Source organism: Maniola hyperantus, chromosome 4 (assembly GCF_902806685.2).
Source record: "Maniola hyperantus chromosome 4, iAphHyp1.2, whole genome shotgun sequence".
Lineage (NCBI taxonomy): Eukaryota > Metazoa > Arthropoda > Insecta > Lepidoptera > Nymphalidae > Maniola > Maniola hyperantus.
In genome coordinates, this window is record NC_048539.1 from 17052957 (window position 1) to 17077302 (window position 24346).

Genomic DNA, 24346 nt, shown 5'->3' on the forward strand with positions numbered 1-24346 from the left:
TAGATAATAATTATTATCTCTGTCCTTATCTCTCGTAAGCAATAACGTTGATAGTTTGTTTACATTCTTTCTCTCATCTCGAGGGCAGGGGGACGTCAAGGCATCGGGCGCGAACCCAAAAGATGCAGGTTCGATTCCTACCGGTTACGCAATTTTGATATGTATTTAAAATTATTAAGTCTTTAGTTGTATACTAGGCCATAGAAAATACTAAGATTTGATTTGACTTAACACATGACAAGAGGCATGGGTTCGCGTCGCGTGTTTCAAGTATGTATCCGCCCTAATGGGTCTGTACATTGCGTCACACAGTCACAAGGAGTGGGAGGTACCTTCGCCCATATTACTACTACTCCTATCAGACTTGGCCGAACCACTGAACGTTACAACTGCAAAACAAAACATTATATAGCATCTCTCTCAACGCTCTCTTTCTCTCTATAGGACTCTTCATTGCTGAGGGTCATAACCCCTATTCAATCCATTTAAAAAACTGGCCAAGTGCGAGTCATAACAAAGTCGCAATGCACGTTCGGAATTTGAATGCGAGGGTGTTGGTGGAACAAATAAATAACTTCAGCATCAGGCAAAATTAATCTAATTCCAGGATGGTATAACTGCCACATCTCTACACTTATTATTACACTAGCTTGTGCTCGCGACTTCGTCCGCGTGGACTACATAAATTTCAAACCCCTTAGAGGTTGAATTTTCAAAAATCCTTTCTTAGCGGATGCCTACATCATAATAGCTATCTGCATGCCAAATTTCAGCCTGATCCGTCCAGTAGTTTGAGCTGTGCGTTGATAGATCAGTCAGTCAGTCAGTCAGTCAGTCACCTTTTGTATATTTAGATTTAGATTAGATAGATCATGATACTGGTCAAAAAGTATCTGTATTTATCTAATCTCCATATGCCCAATAGCTCTTGATGATAATTTTAATCTGAGCAAAGCAAGCATTGCAACCTACTATACTATGCGCCAATTCTGTATCAGTTTTGCTTTCAAAACTTTAACTTTAACTTTGGCTGTATTTTTTTAAAGCGAAGTTTCTTGACAGACATTTGGTGTGGGGACCTAAATACGGCACAAAGTGCTTCACACATCAGGAACTAATAGTCTCATATCTCACAACACAGAGAGAGTAGAAAAGAAAGAAAATGCTTCGACATCTTGTTAGAGTACCTAAATCTTGTGCTATCCTTTTCTGCAGGTAGTATTGTGAAAGGGATAGTAATATATTTAGACCTGTCATTTTAGTTTAGTTTAGAGACTGTGTACCTACAATGGAATTGGCCACAATATGCGCACTGACCTTTTCTTCGTTCGTCGTCATCTTTATAGTCCTTGTTTCTTCTGAGCGAGGCGTACTTCCTCGGGTCTATGTCCCTGTAGCGATGCTCGAAGCGGTCGCGGTCGCGGTCGCGGTCTCGGTCGCGGTCGCGGTGTCGGTCGCTGCGGCGCGTGCGCTCGTCGTCGTAGCGGCGGTCGCGCTCCAGGGTGGCGTGTCGCCTGCGCTCACTTCGCTCGCCGCGGTCGTCGTAGCGACGCTCCTTGTCGTCGCGCGGTGGCTTCGACGATGTGTATGAACCCTCTCTGTGCTGCCTGGAATTAGTAACATTTGATTCATTTACCTAGTGAAATTTATAAATCCATACCAATATTATAAATGCGAAAGTGTGTCTGTCTGTCTGCTAGCTTTTCACGGCCAATCCGTTCAAACAGTTTTAACGAAATTGGTTTATTGGTTTGTCCTTCAATCACGTCACAACGGAGCAACAGATCGGCGTGATTTTTTGCATGGGTATAGTTAAGGACCTGGTGAGTGACATATGCTACTTTTTATCCCGGAAAATCGCGGGCATCAGCTATATATATAGTATATATAGTATAAAAGCTTAAACTGATTAACTGATGGTCTTATCTAAATAGTTAGGAGCGAAAGGTTCATTCCATATAGTCCAGACATAACCGCATCTGATTATATTCTTCTTTCTTCTAAAGAAGCAAGACTTGAAGGGCAAAACTTTGTATGTCATTTTTTTTTAATGGAAATTTTAAAACATAAGTACCTAGGCACAGGCTTTAGAATTCCAGCTGAAATTGCATTTTTTACAGATATCTGTATTTCCGATTAACCTAATGATTTATGACAACAATAAATTAACCTGGTTAATCTTGTCTCTTATCATATACAGTTTTCTATAAAAATAATCTTTACTGGCCGATACCCGCGACTTCGTCCACATGGATTTAGGTTTTAAAAAGTCCAATGGGAACTCTTTGATTTTCCAGGACTAAATTATGTCACTCTCCAGGTTTTTAACTATACCCATGCAAAAAAACACGTCAATCCGTTACGACGTGATTGGAGGACAAACCAACAAACAAATACCGCTTCGCATTTATAATATGGCTATTTAAAATATCTTTTTACAGTTTTTATTAAAAATTGTAAGAAAAGTGAGTGTCACCTGCGTTCCCTCTCTCGGTCGCTGTAGTAGTCGGTGTCCTCGGTCTCGTAGCGGTGGCTGCGCGTGCTGCGCCGCGCGCGCCGCGCGTCGGGGCTCTCGTCGCGCCGCCGCTCCTTGCGCGGCGCCTCCTTGCCGGCCCGCCTCTCCGGCTCGCGATCGTACTTCCTATCGCCGCGGGAGTACCGACCTCTATCCTTGTCCCTCTCCTTGTCTCGCTCGCGATCCTTCGACTTAGTCTTATCCCTATCCTTCCTTGGAGACGCTTTGAAACCTCGATCTCTTCCGGAATCTTCCCCGGAAGTGACGCAATTCAGAGACTGCCTTCGCGAGTTACTCATCTCATATTCGGCAGTGTCGGCGGGGTCGTGTCTTTCTTTGGTCGCATCCGCAATGTTAGCGTTCGATCCATCGTACGGTGCTTCCCGCGAGAACGGGACGTCCACCGCCGATACCGAACTCAAGTCCTGGAGGTTTTCGCCTTCCATCGTGATTTCTCTCTGTTGATCGTCGACGGACAGACTAAAGTCGGGCGAAGTTGCGTTGCTGGCTTCCCGAACGCCGATCACACTCCGTGAAGGATTTCTGGGTGTCGGTTCGGTGTAGTCCGAACCGTCGACGTTCTGTTCACGAATATCTGATGGGCCGGCATCGGTTGCGATAGGATAGTCGTGGTCTACGCCGGTCACGACTCTGTGCTCGTTTGCTCCACCAAAATTACTGGTCTGATACTGTGGATACTCCTCATTGCTGGGCTCCCCGGGCACCATTCGGTCGAGGCCCACCGGCCTTCTATCGCTTCCCCGGTTTGTCGAAACTTGTGTATAGTCCGGCGTCTGCTGGCCGTCGGCTCGGCGGTACGGCCGGCCGCTGTCGTCCATCGGCTGGCCGTCAATTTGCCGATCCATATAATCATCGTCACCCCCTTGGTTGTAGGAGTTATCGACTTCGTTTTGCTGACCGGGGACCATCCGCGCCAGGCCGGGAGGAGGTTCGTCGCCCGATATGTTTAGACTTTGATTGTACTCCACTTCCTGTTGTCCTACTCCCATTCTCCTCGGTCCCGGCGGAGGAACGCTGCGACTGAAATCAGTGTTTTCTCCATAATCCCCACTGGATAAGTGTGCAGTCTGCAAGTACTCATTTCTATCATTTTGTGGCGCTATTTCTAAATTCTCGGGCACTTGTTGGGAAATAGGCATAGATCTATAATTCGTCATTTGCGGTTGATCAGGTCTCTCCGAGTTGTCGGGCGTGGTTTCCAAATTAGCTCCGAAGCTTGAAGAGATTCTGTCTTGCTGAAGGACGACGCCCGGCGAGGCTAGGTTGGCGCTCGGCACTTGTGGCGAGAACGTCTGCGGTTGAGGATTTAAAGGTGATATTTTGGGAAGATTTTTATGTGAAAAGGGTGAAGCACTTTTAAAAGGATTTTGACTGGAAGATGGTGGGAAATTATTAGGAGGATGTGACAGAGCTGATGAAGAAGGAGGCATGTTAGTGGGAGGACCCATTGATGGAGGTGGTAGGTTAGTAGGGGGAATGGATGTTGGTGGAGCTGGTAGACTAGTTGGGGGTTGTACTGTCTGTGCCGGATGTGTAGCATAACTTGGAGGTATTGCAGGTGCTGATGGGGTTTGAGACATGTGGGCCACTGACGGGAGGCTGGACATTGGATGCTGTTGAGGGATAAACTGACTGGACACTGAAGAAACAACGGGAGACAGGGACGGTATAGGTTGCATTATTGGTTGCTTGTTCTCTCTTATAGTTTCACTGCTGTGGACCGGGCGGTTGGCATCCACTGCACGGTTTTCATAATTATTGATGGTCATTTCTTGCACAGAGTTGGCTAATTCATCGTAGCTTTCTCTCCTATTATTGTTATGCATGTTAGATGCTGTGGAGTCATCCGTATGTTTTGATGTTTCAGTATTTGTGACACTCATTTCATTAAATCCAGACAAAGAATAATTAAAGTTGGAAGCATCAGTGTTTGGTCCGGGACTGCTTTTGCTAGAATTTCTAGATTGGTTTTCACTTCTGTACGTGCCCTCCGACTGGGTGAGCGGTCCGTCGCTAGAATCCTGTGACATTTGAGACTCTATGGACCACTGAGGTGTTAAATTTTCTATGTGAAAACGCTTCCCTAGCGCCAAGTTAGGTAAATGTTCCTTCACTTCTTTGTCACTTAAGTTTTTAACTTGGTTTGTATTGTCCTGTGCGGGGATATTGCCTACACTCTGCTGAGGACTAGCTTCACTAACATTTCCTGTATTATGGTTCGCTACGTTTGCAGCTTCTAAATTCTGTTCTAGACTTTTCTGCACATTTTGTACAGGTAGTTGTTGGGATTCTGATTGCTTTTTATCTTCCATGGACCAGTTCCAATTTTGGGTGGAGGCAAAACTTTCCTCTATAACATTAGCATTGTTAAAAGCTTGTGTCTGTGGGGACGGTTGGTTGGTAGTGACTTGGTTGGCACTCTTTTGTTGCTTGGAGGAGTCTTCCCAGCCCCAGCCCCAGTTGTCTTCCCAGGTGTCGGAGCTTTCGTTTTGGGTGAAATTAGGTTGCTGAGGCATTTGATTATGATAGTAACTCTGCTGGTACCCTTGCTGCACATTGTCAAAGTTCTGGTTGGTATAGTTTTGATTGTACTGCTGTTGCTGCTGTGGTTGCTGAAAGAACTGATTGGAATTGTTGACGAAGGGCTGCTGCTGGTACACCTGGCCGTACTGCGGGTTGTACTGTGGCTGCTGCTGCGGTGCTTGCCACATTTGCTGTTGCTGAGCCGCAGGTGCCCCTTGGTAGTTAGGGTACATACTCTGCTGGTTTCCATACGGCTGAAACCAAATAAGCTGTTGCTAAACCATACAGAAACAAGCAGAATTTATAACAAAACGGAATTAAATGTTCAACAATGTGTGAAGAAATACAGTTTGTTACTTTCTAATTTAAGATCCAGGCATTTCTAACATTAAATTTATACAGTACCTAAGTACATGTCCACTACTATAATATAAGCTCTGACTTGATTGTAGAATAGGTAAATAAATAATTATATTGTAGTGTATAGAGATACAGCTGTTTAAAAGCTGGCAGAAATGTTATCAAAACATTCAGGTAGGTAATTAGTGGACCACGTCATTGTTTACGTCCGTGTCGACATAACCTGCTCACCTGTGGCGCGGCGAAGGCCTGGGGCTGCAGCTCCGGCCGGGGCGGCGCCGCGCCAGCCTGCGGCCGCTTCATCCACGACATGCTTATCGCCACTTACGTAACATTCGTGAAAGAATCCCTCACATATGCTAGATTGCGACAAACAGCTTCGTCACTATCACAGAACGAAATCAACGAAAAACACTTTCACTGAATGTGTTTCACAACATCATATGAACCACTGATATCTGTTTGAGCTGTTTACTAAGAGATAAGAATAGTTTTTCTGAAAAATTATTTAATTTAACTACTTTTCTATGTAATAATTCGTAAAAATTTGTTGACAGCAACACATCGATCGAAGGTGCCCTGTTGGCAGTGTAGCCAGGCTAAAATGAACTTTATCGACGGTCGACCCTCGGGTGGGTCTGTACTCTGTGATTTATACATTGTAAGCACAGGTAAGAACCATAAAATAGGTAGGTAATCATTTGATTACAAAGAATTTGCAAGTACTACTTCGTTGATTATTCTTCTGTGACACCAAGCGACCAAGCATGAAAAAATTAAGCCTAGTTTATGGTTGGATTTTGGACGTTTGTCATATTCGGTCTGTGTTTGTCATTGTCAAAAAAGAAAACAACTGCAAAATTCAAATTATTGTTTTCTACATTTTTCTACAAATAAGTTTTTTAAAAAAGTTTCAAAGAAGGAAGTCGAAAAACAATGGCTAAAAGATCTAATCCTTACATCGAAGATTATATACAGCAAAGTAAAACACACATCGGAATGAAGCAATATAATAACAAGGAGGACAGGTTAAAGATAGTTTATGGTAAATAGGGGTAAATAGTTAGAATTTTCCATTTTCTTGAGTCGTGTTAAACTTGTACATATTAGATACAAATGTTTCAGAGAAAACATTGCAGTTGTTGTTCCAGGGAGCAAAGAAAAGCCAGCAACATGACCTACAATACGCTGACATCAGCTCCACTGACAAGAAAGGCGGCATGAAATTCAAGCAACTGTTTATTGGGAAGGATGGTGGACTTTTGCGTTCTGGAACCTTGGTAAATACATACTAATATATTAGTATAAATGTGCAGTGGGTCTGTCTGCTAGATTTTCACAGCCCATCCGCATAACCGATCTTGACGAAATTTGGTACAGAGATTTTTATTATTATTATAAAATATTTACGGCTTCTTCTTGACATATTGTTTAAATGGAATTTATGTATATTTTTAAACTCATTAGACTAGATGTTAAAAAGTGACAAATGTTGAAACAGCAGTGTTTTGGCAAATAGTCATCTATTTCTCTCTTCTTCTTAGTAGCATATTGGCGCCGATTCTCTTGTCTTTCTCTAAACTAAATTTAGAGTACCTATCTGCATCTTTTTCCTTTTAATATTGCTAAAAAAGCATGAATTATTTGTATCTATACCCATTTAAAGACTTTAAATTTAATTTAAACACAGATATGTCCAGATTTGCAACTACCGTGGCCCCCTCAGTCCCTCTCGCTCAAGCAGATTTTCTTACTTGTGAAATGTCATTCCTTCTACACTTCACGTTGTTTGTCAAATACTCACGTACAAATACATTTTGACAAACAAAAAAAAGTGGCCACGGTGAGTAGGACAAAACATAATCATTTTGGCACGTTCTAACAAGAGCTTAAATGCATTTAGCTATCTCGCTCTAACAGTGTCACAATATGGCTACTTCTAACAGTCCTTATTCTGAGAATTTAAAACTGTCAAACTGTCCTTTTTTACTACTTTAGTAAGAAGAGGATGCAAATACTCTAAGCTCGGAATCAGTACCAAAACTTGTTTTTAACTAAATTTGGCAGGACTGAAGATAGTCTTCTTACTGTTACCGTACAGGCCACAGCAAAGAACACATCAGAACAGCACTGCTCCTGCAGAGGGCTGGTGGTGGGCAGCTGCGGTTACTGTGAGTGCGCGCTGTGTGCCGCGTGCCAGCGACAGTGTGCAGTGTGCCAGCTGCTGTACTGCTCTAAATGCTCCTTGAATGGGTAACATTCTATTTGTATCTAATATTTATATATCTAAATTTATATTTATACATAAAAGCAAAGAATTGATTGGATGTATAAATCCCGCAAATTGCTAATGCGCGTGGCCGCCATTTTAGTGACGTCAGCGTTAGACTGAAGTTTCGAGTTGATGGTATATTTTTGTCGGCTGACGTCAAAATCACGCCATTTCGATGTTAATGAGACATGGTTCCAGCACAATAGCAATTTGCGGAACTTATAGTAGGAACTGTCAACTGATCAGCAGAGTGATCAGCTAACTCAGTGTTCAATGCTAAATTATAATAGCCATCAAGCTCATATTTTGACATTGGTTGGTTCAACATTGCTGCTCCACTGAGTGATATTGAAATAATTTTTCATAGAAAACCTTAAATGGATTAAAAATAAATGTCAAATGACATTGGTGGCTATCATTCTATGTTGATCACCGAGATTTGATTCCTAAAATCCAATTTTACTGTCGTGGTCATTTATATTTGTTTTCTTCAATTTATTTTTATTGTAAGTACCACATATTTTGCACGCCATACATAAATGGCAAAATGTGAAAGGGACCATCCATGTATGTACGGTCATTTACTACTCAGATTTGGCAAAAATAAAAAGATTTCATTTCATTTCATGATGGAATTGATCCAGTGGTAACCCTTACCTTAGAGTTAGACTATCTCTGATGATTGACTGGAAAATTATATTGTCTTACAGGTCTGAGGGTACAGAAATATGCGTTTCATGCTACAGTTGAAGAAAAACTACATTTTTTTTTGTTATTTTAAGTTATGTGATCAAATGAAATAATTAATGTTAAGTTTTAAAATAATTGTGATACTAATTTTAGTGTACTGTTCTTGAACGAGGCTAAAAGCCTATTAAAATTAAAATATCCTAATAAATTAATGTAAATCCTATAAATAAAAAACATTTCAATATTGTTCATAGTTTTATTAATTTTATATTATATTCGTACAAAATATACACAAATGGTAGCACATTTACCTAATTTAATAACAACTGGCTACCAACAATATGGATAGAAATTGTCGCGTTGCAAAACTTGAAAAGAGGAAGTTACTGCAGAAGCAGGGTTCAACCTTTCGGCAGTGGTCCGACCGCCGGCGAGAAAACGACTAACTATCGGCGATTTTCTCTCAAGAAATGTACATTCCGTGTAAACGAAAGAGATGTGTATATCAAAAGTTGCTCTCTGACTGTTCACACTGTTGGCGACGACTCGCTTTACTTGTTTTGTCGCTGAGTGACGAGCTTTCAAAAATAAACTCGCTCAGCGATGCTCGCTCGCTTGAACACGTGTAACGCGCGCGCAGGTTTATTCACAGGACAGAGCGACCGCAGGCGAATGGCGCGAGTAATCGCTCGTCGTACTTGCACACTCGCTTATAGCCCGGCGACAAAACTATCGAAACTACACACTCGCTTCCCGCTGATCGCCAACTCGTTTAAGTTTCTAGTTCTACTCGTTTCTCGTTCATCGTCGGTGGTCGGACCACTGCCTTAGTCTAAACATATGCGTTGATCTTGCTTGGGACATGAATAAACACATTCACAATAAGTAGCCATACTTTGTGCAAACAACAAAATTATAAAAATACAACTAAGTAGTAAAAATATATCCAATTTCCAAACACGTCTTATCTGTAAACTCAGCACCTTATTAGTCTATAAAAATCTCTTATCATATAAAATAACTTCTCACGCGCCATTTTAACTTTATGTCAAAAGTACAATTTTAGTCCTTCTTTTCTTCTCTATGGCTCTTTGTACTGCGGTTTTGTAGTCTACAATAATTCCGCCAATGTCAAGGAGGAGGTTTCCAATTAAAAAAATTATCTCGAACGTTGCCTGGAAACCTCCTCGTGGAGAAAACAATGTCTTTGGTTCTTGAATTTCTTTCATTAGAGACTTTATTTTAAAGGTGAACCGTACCTTTGACATGACAATTGACCCATAGAGTTAAAATGGCGCGTGAGAGGTCATTTTGTATGGACTTTACCCACGATTATAATTTATAGGGTGTGCAATGCTGTTCCAGCTAAGTCGACTTACACACTGCCTTTGCCATTACAATAGAAACTCGATTATCCGGCCCTCAGTTATACGGATTCGCGATTATCCGGACTACCAGCCGAAAATTGTTCGGCCAAGTGCGAGTCAGACTCGCGCACCGAGGGTTCCGTACTCGGGTATTTTTATCGCCATTTTGTACGATAAATTAAAAACTATTATGCATAAAAATAAATAACTAAAATCTGTTTTAGAATGTACAGGCAAAGCCCTTTCATATGATATCCCACTTGGTATAGTTATCTTACTTTGAAAATTGAAAATACTATTATAGTGAACTGCATAATATGCACAAACCCCGCTTTTCTTCATACATTCGATTATCCGGATTTTCGATTATCTGAATCCCTAACGCTTAGCCCTAACGACAACAATTAGTCCGGTTAATCGAGTTTCCACTGTAATTTACTAACTTTGCTAATGCTTTGAGGCACAGACCACATTATTCTGTGGAATCTCTGCTTTTTGCAAAGTCGACTTTGCCACTTTGCACACTGTGGACTTAGCCCAATGTATAAACTCGTCATTTATTCCTATGAAAACACCATATCAAAAACCCATCACTTGAAACCATGATCTCAACTACATAATATACTTAACATCTAGCGTTAAATATTAATATTTCATTAATCACTCTCAGAGCAGCATTGACAAAAATTAGATTGAATTAAGATTCAATTATTCAACTCGAACATATCATGTAATTTATAGAATTAGGTTCACCGTTAAAGTAATCTTATATTGTAAAAACATCAAAGGCACTTGTCAAAAATAAATACAGTCAAATTATTTTAGACAATGAATAGGTAGGAACTAAAAAAATATTTAAGTTGATTTTTTTTAAAGAATATTAGCCATGCTAAATCAGGACTAATATTCCCCTTTCCCCTCCAACTAAGCGTAAAGCTTGTGCTAGGAGTAGGTATGACAATAGTGCAACGGTTTGATTAGGTAGGTATCTATTCCAAATAAATATTGCATAACATGTAGACGTGGATAGTAATTAATAATGTCACAAATCAAAACTTCAGTTAAATCTTAGGCTGAGATTTTCTATAGAGCCAACTCAAACTTTGCTCAGACTAAAGACACTGTTAAAGCGAGACAACGCTATATCGCTGACATAAATCTGTCTCGTTTTAACTGAAATTCTGAGCAAAGTCAAAGTACACTAGAGATCTCACTAAATAGATAGAGAGTTTTAACTTTTTTTATATAACTCAAAATGCTTTACTTTCTCAACTCATTGGTAAATAGATACAACTTATTACACCTATAAAAACTATTAATTATAAAACAACAGTCACGTTTTTGCGATGAAAACAATAAATATTTGCATTTAATATACGTAGGTACATAAAAAAATTCAAGTATACATTTATATAGACTGTCTTTTGAAATTCCATAAAATTGCATTCTCATGCTAAAACGTGTACTTAAATAATTTCTGAATAAAACGTAAATATGTAAAAAAAAGTTGAAAACGTAATTTCTCTCGATTAGACTATTTTTAGATACTTCGGTTCACACCGCGAACACCGACGAGCAGCGTAAGAAAAAAATCAGCCTAACTCCGAAGAGAACGAGTTTTCACACAAAAAAATTTAAGGCTTTTTAGTTTTTTTACTAACGTGTAATAGTCCGTAACTAGACCGTCAACAGGCGACCGCGCAGCGTCGAGCCTCGGTCGCTGCAGCACGACACGAGAGGCGCGGCACGACACTACAAAAAGAGGTATCGGTACAGCACGGTCGCCGCCACGCCCAGCACCAGCGGCACCAGCCACGAACTCCACGAGCTGCAAAAAATAGCTTCCTCATTTATCTATGCATAGAGCATATTTTGACTTTGCTCAGATCAGATTATTTTGAGAGCTGAAACCCACGGACCGCTCCTCAGTTCCTCAATCTCTGTCCTTGTATTACCTATTCTAAGCCAAAATGGATCAAAAAACCGGTCAAGTGTTACTTGGACTCGCACACGAAGGTTTCCAATCCATATTCCATACCATCGTACTGCCTACTTTTGAATTTTTACGTCATGCGGCCCTTTTGAAATTTTTATTATTAGTTGTTATAGCGGCAATAAAAATAGGTACCTACACGTTGTGAAATTTTCAACTCTTTGCCCATTACGGTTCACGAGATACAGCCCGCTGACAGACAGACAGCAGAGTCTTAGTAATAGGGTCCCGTTGGCACTCTTCGGGTACGGAACCCCAAAAAATGGTCCGTGACCGTAACTCAAATTACGTAGTAGGTAATATATACAACAAATATACTAAGTGCAATATTTTACTAGTTCCTTGAGACAAACCAGTTGTAGATATTAGTCAGTCCGCACATCTAGACTACATTAATACATTTCTAGATTTTCTGAAACTAAAATGGACCCAACGTCCTTCGGTTTAAAGTTGTACATTCAGTACTATTATTATTTCCGAAGCTGAAGTGCCCATGGGCACGGCACTTAGTTCAAGTTGAAAGGAGGACAGGCATCAAAGTTACAAGAGACCTATGTCCAGCAGTGGAAGTCTATCGGTTGATAATAATGATGATTATTATTTCACAAAGTACGCGCTGGCTGTAGATGTATGGACGAACTCGAACTTTATAACAAGGCCTATAGGTTCATTTCATTCTGACATTTTAATGTTACGATATTATGTATTTGTTGTATTATATATTTTATATATATATTATATATTTGTTGTATAGAAGCAGGTTTTTTTGATACAATGAACCATAAACTCAATTTGCTATAGATAATAATCCGCTGAAAGTGATGAAACGGAAAAATCTGTATGGTGCAACATGCACCACCCGCCCTCCCACTGCTAAACATGCAGGAACAGCCACCAACCAATAGCAGCCAGTGGTAGGGCGGGCGGTGCATATCGCATGCTCCATGTTGAACCATACTTTGTCAGCGGATTATAGCAAATTAAGCTTTTGGTTCCTTGTTACGCCTTACGCTATTTATCATTTATCATCGTTGTCGAAATGTGAATCTCGTGTTCGTACCAAGGGTACAGACTACAGATGTATCTTTGCCATTCAGATTTTAGTCATCATCTTTTAGTTTTCATCTTGTGCCAAGTGGGTGCAAGAACTAATTTTAGATTAAATTAATTATTAAATACTTCTTATTATCTACTAACTACTACCTACTAACCATTAATTTTAAGTTTGCTTGTACCTACCTTAGGCATAAGATGAATAAACTAGTTTTCTTTCTTTCTTTCTTTCTTTCTACACGTGCGTCTGTCGGTGCCTATTTACATTTTCCTTATTTACATACGCTCGCTTGATCGTAGGTCAAGTAAAGCTATTCGCAGATCTTCAACAATACTTCTCGCAGTGTTATTGTTTCAGATACAAGCGTTGCGAAAAAATAAATCAAAAATACTTTACAGTAGATTACGGATATTGCAGCTTGTAATAAATAGTTTATTTACATAATTAAAATAAACCTCTAAAACAAAGTGAATTTTTAACTCTTAAAAAACAGCATCAAAGACTGATGCTATTTCAAAATGAAAAAAGGAAAGAGCAAGAGGTTCTTTCGAGAGCAACATATGCATTAAAGTCTGTTCTTTTTGGGTTAGACTGTAACACAATTCCAAAAAACAGAAAGGAGCCCTAAGGGTTTGAGATTGAGCGATGATAGCCTAGTGGATAAGATGTCGACCTTTTATTCAGGAGTCAGGGGTTTGATCCTAGGCACATACCACTTGCTTTAACGGTGAAGGAACCTGTCTGTCTGAGAGTTCTGCATAATGTTCTTAGATGTCTGAAGGCTGCCTATGCACTTGGCCAAAGCCTTCTCATTCTGAGAAGAACCCCGTGCTCTGTAGTAAGCCGGCGACGGGTCGATGATAATTTGAGATGTAGGTGTATTCTCTAAAAATATATTTATTTATGTACCGAATGTTCCTGATGTTTTTCAGCGATGCCCATTGTGACGTCCGAAATACTTACAGAATCAGACGCGGTGAATAATATTAGCATAATAATAATGACATAGAAAACTCGTGTTTTTATCGGTTATGTAACGGGGTCTTATTTCGGTATTTGGGTACAGACAAAAAAGCGAAAGTTTAAGACATAGATATTTACTCAAGGAAAATCGATAGCATTGATGCAAGCGTTCGGTAAAGATTTTGGAAAAATCAATCAATATGGCGCATGTCACTTATGTCCGGGGGGGGGGGGGGGGGGGGGTGTTTTTTGCTAGCTTGTGTTTATCTTTTTACTAGTTCGACAAAACAAAATTGTAATTCAGATTGAAAAGACGAATTCAATTTTTCATTCAATAGGTAAGCCATGAATTACGCATTTCCACGAGCGTTTTTGTAGATACACAGACGGCTGTTTTGCAATGGATGTTTTCTTTATCTACGTGCTTGCACCTATCCATACCTTATATTGTGCGAAAGTGTATCTGTCTGTCTATCTGCTAGCATTTCAAGGCCCATCCGTTCAACCGATTTTGACGAAATTTGGCACAGCGATAGCTCAGCGTGACTCAGCGTGGATTTTTTTATGGATATCATTGGAATTTCTCAAAATCCTTTGTTAGTGTGAGTTACGTCAGACAGTCATGGTATACATGTATAGACAGATTTTGTAATTGATGCGATCACATTATCTCTAATAGATAATCATTATCCTCAATCAAGTGGTCTGTGCTTGAGAACCTACTAAAAATATCGTTTTTGGATTTTTAAATTACAAAAAAACTATACCTTAGTAGGTAGTTTTTTTGTACGCAAAACGCAATATGCGATAAAGTGGTTATAAAGAAAATTTAACTGATCGAACAAAAAATTTAAATAAATAAGCCATTTTTGATTATTTACTTTATTTTTTTGGTACAATAATACAAGATAATAATATATTTGTGCGAGTACAGGATTCGAGAGCACCGTGAAGCTATGGTGGCGCTTTACCATAATATTACAATATGCGATACAATTTATAGCGTTTATTGCACATTTCTACAACAAGTATCTGCAATACCAATATATTTCTAATAGCAACAAATAGACTATATAAAAGCTTTAGCACGATATATCATAAATATTTAACAATAGAGATCAATTTATTAGCACGTTCATTTATCTAAATACAATAAAAATGTCTAAAAATATAACATTATAAATTTAAATACTAAGCATATTATTTTTTAATAAAGAAAAATATAACATCTTTTAAAGACAGTCCAAGGGGCATTAAATCTAAATCCATTTCCCGCTTACGCTAAATAAGCATTAATATTAATTTTTATGGAACTGAGATTAGCGTTATTTTGACGCTTTCTTAGGTTGAGATCTACATATAGAGCGCATTTTGACTTTGCTCAGATCAGATTTAAGCTTCAGTTAAAATAAGACAGATTTATGCCAGCGCTATAACGCTGTCTCCTTTTAACAGTATCTCAAGTCTGAGCAAAGTCAAAGAGCGCTCTATAAATCTCGGCCTTAGAGTAATCGAAAAATGATTTTCGTCTAGTATAATCAAGATGTAGGAACTCTATTCTACGCTACTTCTACTCAAACTTATTTATGTTAAGGAACAAATCTTATTAATCACAATCGTAAAAGTTTTTGGTCTCAATTTAAGTACAATAGTTGAGCAAATAATATTACACAGATCCATTGTGCCGGCGAAGTGATATGGTAAAAAGACTAAAGTGAATACGAAATACTTGCAAGTATAAATGGAATGATAATAGCTCGCGTCGATGGCGGGACGAGAACATAAATTCCCGACAGCATATAAAGTAGGCTTACCTACAGCAGAAATAAATTGCTCAAGATTTTAAAATATGATATTCGAATCGCTATATCTAATTTTAGTAAGTTCTTACTTATTACGCTAGCCTTCTTTAGATCAGTATCTCATGATAAAATTATATCAAAACAGAAGTAGGTAGCTAATCTATATCTATACTTTACTTTTCCTTAATTTGAAAAAGATAAAAAAACTCGCAGAACTTCTCGCGTAAGCCACGCAATTTGCCCGGCGCTTTAGAGCTTCTGGAGTTAATTTTTTTACTCATAACATGATTCTATTGTCAGTTTGCGATAACAAGGTCGTATGGGCCGCGTATCGTGCGTCTCTTACGTATTTCAGCGAGACACTAATTTGTTTTAAGGTAACCACCACCGCCAGATAAACTTTATCTAACAGATAAAGACATTTTGACAGATTAGCAATACAAAAATTGTCATAGCGTCTTTATTCGTTAGATAAAGTTTGTCTGGTAGTTATGAAACAGGCCTTAAGTAAACTAAGGAAAACTAAAGTACGAATATATATATATAAAAAAACTTACTTGTTGTAATGACGATGAGATTTGTAAGACCTATCAACACTTGTTGAAAGACTTTATTACGTTTGTTACTAGCACAGAGAATTCAACCTCAAGAGTACGCATATACAAGGTTTTGCATGAAAACAAAATCGTAAAATGTTAAAAACAGGGAGGAATGCTTAGTTGTGATTGGTGGACTCAAAAGTCGCGTAATCAAGACAATGTGCGGAATGAGGGTAGGGAAGCACTTTTATGCTTAGCAACTGCCTCAGCTTGGCTACTAGGTAGAAGAAAATAATTGGTCCAAGTCAAAATCGTGTCATATTGATAGAACTAAATTATGCATTTTATCTTTTTATTACTCCGTGTTACGATACGGCTGATAAACATTATTTACACTGATAACAATTATTATTATGTGTTATATTGAGAACTGCCACCAGCCATTTATAGCACCTACTACTAACTTTAATATAACATGAACGAATACAACGTTTTTTTTAAAAAGAAATATTAGCTGATGTTGACTAACATTTGCCTTTCCCCTCCAACTAAGCGTAAAGCTTGTGCTAGGAGTAGGTACGACAATAGTGCAATAGGTGGGATTTGAACCGCCGACATTTCAGATTTCAGTCCGCTCCTCTAACCGTTGAGCTATTGAGGCTCTAATGATATCTATATGCCATAGTTTTAATTTCAGTTTCAGCGGATACTATAGTACGCGACAAGTCGAGATGGCAATGGGGGTGTGAGGCAGGGGGATGCCCCGCCCACACGCACGTCACCCGCTCTAACCCGGAGCGGAATAACTAACAAGGGTGAAGTGCGGGTGCGGGGCGTCCCCCTGCCTCACACCCCGATTGCCATATCGACCTGTCGCGTTCTAAAGGTAATTTCTCCATAAGTTTATTAGTTAGTCGATTCTCTTATCGTCGTAGTTATAAACAAGCGAATATAATAAAAGGGTATAAGCCTGTCTCGTTTTAACTGTCTTAGGTCTGAGCAAAGTCAGAGTGAACTAGAGTAAGGGAACTGTCGGTTTGATCTTGATTCGACGATATCTGGGACAACCCTCCACCTCCCATGGCCCCACCAACCTCTCGGTTATATGGGCCGAATCGCGGGAGGGCGCCCGTTCGGTACTTGCTCTTGGCATTTTTCCCGGGGCGCCTTCTTCTTGATTCGACAATATGTCAAATATTAGGTTATGATGACGTGAAATCAAAGAAAAATAGGGCTACTTTAGGGCTACCTATCAAATGTACTAACATTTGACGCCGGCTAGTGACGTCGACGCCTCGAAGTTCCCTAACTGTAGTGAACTGTGGCAAGGTCTACTGCGCTCTAAACATTTCGGTGTATGAGCCTAGTGTGAGCTAGTGTAGTGGTGATGGTGGTGGTGGTGGTGGTGGTGGTGGTGGTGGTGGTGAGGGTCTAGGCGACTACGCACTTGCCCTGCTCCTGCTGCTGGTCGTTGTTCCACTGCGGGGAGAAGGCGGCCTTGGACTGCGTGCGGTCCGCCTCCACCAGCTCGCCGATCTTATACTTTTTCATCAACGCTCTGTCGACAAGAAAATTTTAATTAAAACGGGGCATACCTTATCGTGTAAGGGCATGCCTAAAATACCTAAGCTGTGATAGCCTAGTGGTTAGGACGTTCGCCTTCTAATCGGAGGTCGGGGGTTTAATTAAATAGGTATCACTTGCTTTAACGGAAATCATCGTGAGGAAACCTGCATGCCTGAGAGTTCTCCATAATGTTCTCAAAGGTGTGTGAAGTCTACAAATCCGCACATGGCCAGCGTGGTAGACTATGCCCAAAACCTTTCTCATTCTGAGAAGAGATCCGTGCTCTGTAGTGAGCCGGTGATGGGTTGATCATGATGATGATGATGATACCTAAATGACTATCATTGAAACGGTAATTATATTATCACTGGGAACCCTATTTCTCAGGACAAGTACCTATACAAGGGGTATTCTATTGTGACTTTTACGGTTAAAGCGAGATAGATTTATGCATTTGAGCCCTTATTAGAACGTGACAAATGATTTTTCTCCTTGATTTTTTTTTGTTTGGCAAAATGCATTTTGTGCGTGAGATTGTGACAGACAATGTGAAGTGGGGTTTTTGTTGACTCAAGTAGTTTAAAGAAACGATGGGCCGACGATATAAAGAGGCTGGTACTGGGAAGTGGCTGGATGAGGACCGGGTGTGGTGGCGCTCTTTAGGGAAGGCCTATGTCCAACAGTAGACGTCCACAGGCTGATGATGATGAGGTATTACATCTGTGCCCTATTAACACACAGGCACGCGTTGGAATTTGTCTCATCATCATATCGAGAATAAAAAAGAACATAGGTATTGTTGAGGAGCGACACGCGTTACATGATAACAATATAAGTGATAAGAGCCGAGAGCATTATAAATAAGGCCTTGAAGCGCGTTTTAAATTATTTGTTTGACATCAGTGACCCCAGTGTGGATGACTTGCATAATGTTGAATTGGGAATATATAAGAATAGGACGGTTTTATTTTAACGCATGGAACGGTGGCAATGGTCCATATTGGAAAACGTAAGAAAATCTGTGTAGATTTTTTGATTCTTACTTTACAGTGTTACTCAACGGGACAGCTATTTTTAAAAATTCCTATAGGAATAATCCTCAATGATGGACTGACGATATGCAACGACATTAACATCGAAAAAAATGTTAATGCATACTAATATTATAAATGCGAAAGTGTGTCTGTTTGCTAGCTTTTCACGGTCCAATAGTTTAACCGATTTTGATGAAATTTGGTATAGAGTTAGCTTAGATCCCGGGAAAGGACATAGGCTAATTTAAAACAAGGCTTGACAGCAGGGATTAGACCCATCTCGTCATGGTGGGCACACGCCTCATTGTCTGCTAAAAAATGGACTCGCACCTTAAGAAGTGTGTAACTTAACGGTGACAACTTTACTAGCCCATGTAATAATCTCGTGAATTAACTTTAGTTTTATGGTTAATGCTGTATGTTTTCTTTCCGTAATAAAAAAACCGTTTCGTGCGTGTAGATAGGATGTCGACGACATAGGATTAAAGGATCGCTTCAATCAAAAGTAGGTTGGAGAGAAGTCCCAACATTATCCTGAAGGTGATAGCAGACAGACAGGACAGCGCTCTCAAAGCGCACTGGATGTCTGCATTAGTTAATAAGTATATTAATTATATTAACTAACATAGAATTAGTTTCTTACTAACATACATTATATTATAATATAGTTACTAACATAGGTTAAGATGGTTACTAACATAATATTGTGGGCCTTTGATGTCTGATGAAATAAAGATTATTTATTTATTTATTATTATTTATAGGGATGGAAACTCGACCTAAATAAAAATAATTTAATAGAATAGAATACCTGGCATCGGAACTGTGGCTCACGTCTTCGAAGGGCTCGGTGGCCTCCTGCCCCGCCAGCTCCAGCAGCACCTCTTCTCCTCCAGGATGCTGCGGGAAAATTCCCTTTTAGCCTTACAAAAACCGGCCAAGTGCGAGTCAGGCTCGCGCATCGAAAGTCCCGTATTACAGTCGTATTTTTTCGACATTTTGCAAAATAATTCAGTCGAACGAAACAATAGGACTGTAGTACGGAACCCTCGTTGCGCGAGCCTGACTCGCACTTGGCCGGTTTTTTTCGCTTAGTGTAAAATACCGTATTGCAATGCCTAATAATCATGATTGGCGTTTTTTTCTTATCTCTTCTTGTGGCAATAAAGTTTTACTTGACAACGTAAAGTTACGACTTACTAATCATAAAATAAGCATATCTAACTAAATATTTAGTTAAGTATCCATAAAATCTACATTCTACATGCCACAGCTGCAGTCTATGCATTATACCACGCATATGTGCATAGTACAAATACTTAGATTTAACATCAATATTAGTAAAATCTAAATATATAAAAGGAAAAGGTGACTAACTGACTGATCTATCAACGCACAGCTCTAACCTCTGGACAGATCGGGCTGAAATTTGGCATGCAGATAGCTATTATGACATAGGCATTATATATTATGATACAGATAGCTATTATGATACAGGTCAAACTGCTGCGCGGATCGGGCTGAAATTTGGCATGCAGATAGCTATGATAACGTAGCTAGGCATCCGCTAAGAAAGGATTTTTGAAAATTCAATCCCTAAGGGGGTAAAATAGGGGTTTGAAATTTGTGTAGTCCACGCGGACGAAGTCGCGAGCAAAAGCTAGTACCTAGATAAAATTGAAGAGCTACATGCTTAGAATTCACTGATTCTGTGTTTCAAATATAAACGACTATTTTGTAACTTACAACCATCAAATATATCTGAACGATATACTCGCAGCTAACACAATAATAGAGTACTCGTAATATTAAAGTTAAAATATAAAGCCAGAAGAAAAAAGAAAAAAAAGTTAAAGTAGAAATAGTCTGGTAAATAAATGAGCCATGTATGGCATGAATAGAGATAAGCTGGAGGATAAAATAGGGCAGTCAGTAATGAAGCTGCGTGCAGGCCGGCACGCGGCGGAATTCGCAATAACCCGCCGGAGAACTGCCTCGAATACCACCTCAATTCCGATGAGGTTATTAAATGCAGACGCACAAAGACGCTGATTCAAACAGAGTAGATATTACGTAATACTAAAATAAATATCGACTAAAAGTGATTTATAACACAACTGCCTAAAAAGATTAACATGGGTTTCTTGCATGAAATAACAATTTTTATTCTTAGGGTCCCGTACCTCGAAAGGAAAAAGGAACCCTTATAGGATCACCTCGTTGTCTGTCTGTCGTGTCTGCCAAGAAACCTAGAGGGTACTTCTCGTTGACCTAGCATCATGAAATTTTGTAGGTAGGTAGGTCTTATAGCAGACGTATGGGGATAAATCTGAAAACTAATAATTTGTGGTTACATCACAAAAAAAAAAGAAAATGTGTACATGAACGAATAATTTTAGTATTTTCAACTTTCAAGGTAAGATTAAGGCGATATGCATCCCAAAACCGGTGTTGAGACACATTTCGGATGTTCAAAGAATCAAGTTTTGGCCTCAAAAACTACTTATTTATTTTTTAAATTATAAAAATTAAAGATAATCTTTAGTGAATTACGAGAGCCAAAACACGATTGGCACAATATGGCTCGATACAATAAAATCGTGAAGTTTCCCCAAAATACGCATTTTTTACACGACCATTAGCAGAAAAACCAGTTTTACCCAATTTGAATAAAATTACGTATTTACGTTCAAGGTTTAATACACTAAGGGATTACGGTATTACTTTATGATAACAGAGCACATAGAATTTTAAATAATATAAAATAATTACAAAAAGCGTGCAACAAATTTGCGCTAGGGCGGCCCAGAGTACCGCTCCCGGTCGCCCGCAACGCGTCTAGAGAGCACCCTTGTACAACTTCAATCCCATGTCGCCTTATATACCAAGTGGAGTTGGTACCTGAAGACCTATCCATAGATAACCCCACACGTATGGGTTTGATAAAAAAATATTTTTGAGTTTCAATTCTAAGTATGGGGAACGAACCCCCATTTATGGTATTTTTCTCTATTTTTGCCGTTCACAGAATACATCTACTTCCCAAGTTTTAACAGTATAGCTCTTATAGTTTCGGAAAAAAGTGGCTGTGACATACGGACGGACAGACAGGCAGACATGACGAATCTATAAGGGTTCCATTTTTTGCCATTTGGTTACGGAACCCTAAAAAGAGCATTTTTGTTCACTATGAATGTGATTGTAACTGAAAATTGCTAACAAGTGAGTTACAATGCTTTTCCTTGCAGATATTGATTTATAATATTTAATTTGGATGTCATATGATTAGGTATATGAACATTGAACCTAATTAATCATGGTAATAAATAATTAAAATGAATTATTTTATTGAGCAAACAAACCTTGTTAACATTATGTAATACTAATTTATATTCCATTTTGTCATAGTGACTGTACAAAATAACTACTGACTAATCATCTTAACAACGGTTTAGTGACTGACCTAAAACTGCAACATAACACAACACAAATTCCGTTGTCTTTCTCCAAACTAAATTTAGAGTATGTGCATCATTTTCTTTTTAACAATGCTAAAAAGGGACAAAACATGAACTTTACATTTAAAGACTCTAAATTTTAGCACACTACAAATTTAAACAGTAGGCTTGCGACTGTGCGCTAAAATCATGGGTTTTACCATCTAAAAATTAAATTTCAAACTGTCAAACTGGGTCTGTCCTTTTCATATTACATTAGTAAGAAGAGAATGTGAATACTCTAAAATTTGATTGTGCTCAGAATCAGTACCATTGGCGCCGATTCTGTTGTCCTTCTCTAAACTAAATTTAGAGTAAGAGAGTTACAGTAAATTTAGAGTATATAGATCTGCGTCTTTTTCTTTCTAATATTGATAAAACGGGACGCAACATGAATTTTACATTAAAGACTAAATTTTAGTGCACGCTACAAAAGTTAATAGGTAGTAGGTAGTGTAGGTTTCTTGACAGACAGACAGACAGACAGACAACAAAGTGATCCTATAAGGGTTCCGTTTTTCCTTTTGAGGTATGGAACCCTAAAAAAACGTGCCAAACTGAGAACCACCTCCTTTTTGGAAAGTTAAAAAGAGCAACAATTGTCTGAAAGAATGTCATCTTCTGAGGATGCTCCGGTGTCGGGGCGAAACGTGCATCGAGTGTTTTGGGATTCGTGTGGTGCTGCGTGGTGGCTTTTCCTGCATGTTCAGCAGTGGGAGGGCGGGCGGTGCATATCGCATGTTGCACCATACAGATTTGATTTGTTTGAGTGGATTATAGTAAATTAAGCTTCTGGTTGATTGTACTTCTCTGTTAGTGCAAACTAACTTGTTACATTATGTTCAAATAATACCTATAGGTCCATTACAACATTTACCTATTTAAGTAATCCATACTACTTCATATTATAAGTGCAAAAGTGTGTGTCTGTCTGCGAGCTTTTCACTGCCCATCCGCATAACCGATTTTGATGAAATTTGGTACAGAGATCGCTTGCACCCCGGGGAAGTAAACTGTGACCTGGCTGCTGTACCACCTATAAAACGTGTATTTGCAAAATAAATTTAAATAAAAAATTATAAATAATGATTATGATTATTAAATGGTAACCGGTGGTTTTGTATCTCCTGCTTACTTCTCATAATTCATTACAGCATCGAGAAATAAGCAGAAGCTATCAAGCTGTGCCTGTTAGGATTTGAATCTTATGAATTTGATTTGATATCATAAGCACCTGTTAAGTTGTACCCGGAATGCAAGCTTTCTTCTTCATTCTGGGCTGGTTTCCGCACTTAAACGTTTCCGTCTGTTGTGCGTCGGGATGCAAGCTATCCCTGTACCAAATTTCGTCAAAATCGGTTGAACGGATAGGCCGTGAAAGGCTAGCAGACAGACAGACACACGTTTATAATATTAGTATGGATGAGTTTGAGTTTTAGCAAATTCATAACACTATCAAGGTACTTATTATGAAAATGATAAAATAAGTTAAAATATATTTCGTGATTATCATAACTGATTAAAAAAAACTTTGTAAGTGTAGTTATACCAATTATTCATTATGTATTGATAAGAACGAAGTGATCGACTTCTTGACGAGACGCAAGTTAACAAATTAGCCACCGTGACGCGAGTAAAATACTAAAATCACAGTTAGCACTTACCTCGTCGAGAAACTTAGTCACATCGTACACGCCATTGTGGATGATGAGGATCGCGTCTTCCCGCGAGCTCCGGCTTTTCAACTCGTCTCTTGTGAATAATTTGATTTCCTCGCTCATATTTGACTTAAAAGTATTTAAATATTTAAGTTTCGAAAAAGTTAATCACGATCGCGTCTATTGAAAATCACACAGCAAACTCGACTGCACAGAGTACTTTTTACATACATAAAATGTCAGTCACCAACTCACCACTCACCGATCAAATATGTCAATTGTCAGTCAAACTCAAACGTAGTTAATGATGCTGTCAGTGTCAGTTCCCACAGATAAAATTAAGATGCTGTTACGCTGACTATACACGATCCGGTTTACGGGTCAAGTTTGCAGTGAACTTGTTCGTGTATGGTCAGCGTTAGGGTGCCTATCCGCTAAAGCGGTTGTGTTTGAGTCAAACTGGAGTCAAAGAACTCGCATGTACCATGTACT

General features: G+C 39.1%; 3 protein-coding genes across 11 annotated transcripts in view; 1 reads left to right on the forward strand and 2 right to left on the reverse strand.

The window, feature by feature from the left end:
* Sec16 (Secretory 16) overlaps window positions 1–6031 on the reverse strand; it is a 35280-nt gene extending 29249 nt beyond the window's left edge. For 3 of the 8 annotated variants that reach the window (XM_069509890.1, XM_069509886.1, XM_069509888.1), the window contains exons 1-4: window positions 5651–6030; window positions 2477–5313; window positions 1318–1607; window positions 333–389 (exon numbers count right to left, since the gene is read on the reverse strand). In XM_069509890.1, the coding sequence (XP_069365991.1) occupies window positions 333–389; window positions 1318–1607; window positions 2477–5313; window positions 5651–5731 (3265 nt within the window). In that variant the 5' untranslated portion in view covers window positions 5732–6030. Of the gene's footprint in view, window positions 1–332; window positions 390–1317; window positions 1608–2476; window positions 5314–5650 lie in introns of all 8 variants that reach the window. The other 5 variants (XM_034984990.2, XM_069509891.1, XM_069509892.1 and 2 more) reach the window with 3 other exon arrangements.
* Window positions 6032–6244: 213 nt separating this feature from the next.
* LOC117996854 (apoptosis regulatory protein Siva) overlaps window positions 6245–24346 on the forward strand; it is a 171374-nt gene continuing 153272 nt past the window's right edge. Inside the window, exons 1-4 of one of the 2 annotated variants that reach the window (XR_011236628.1) lie at window positions 6245–6464; window positions 6545–6699; window positions 7521–7672; window positions 8402–8518. Coding sequence is in view for 1 of the 2 variants with exons in the window: in XM_034984991.2 (XP_034840882.1) it covers window positions 6356–6464; window positions 6545–6699; window positions 7521–7672; window positions 8402–8441 (456 nt within the window). In the remaining variant the exon portion in view is untranslated. Of the gene's footprint in view, window positions 6465–6544; window positions 6700–7520; window positions 7673–8401; window positions 8628–24346 lie in introns of those variants that run through there. The other variant, XM_034984991.2, reaches the window with a different exon arrangement.
* Window positions 11078–24080, reverse strand: LOC117997391 (cytochrome b5-like). The gene is made up of 4 exons (XM_034985663.2): window positions 23861–24080; window positions 19511–19599; window positions 17547–17657; window positions 11078–11576 (listed from the first exon to the last, which is right to left on the reverse strand). Exons 1-4 carry the CDS (start codon window positions 23975–23977, stop codon window positions 11501–11503), a joined length of 393 nt encoding a protein of 130 aa, XP_034841554.1. The 5' UTR covers window positions 23978–24080; the 3' UTR covers window positions 11078–11500.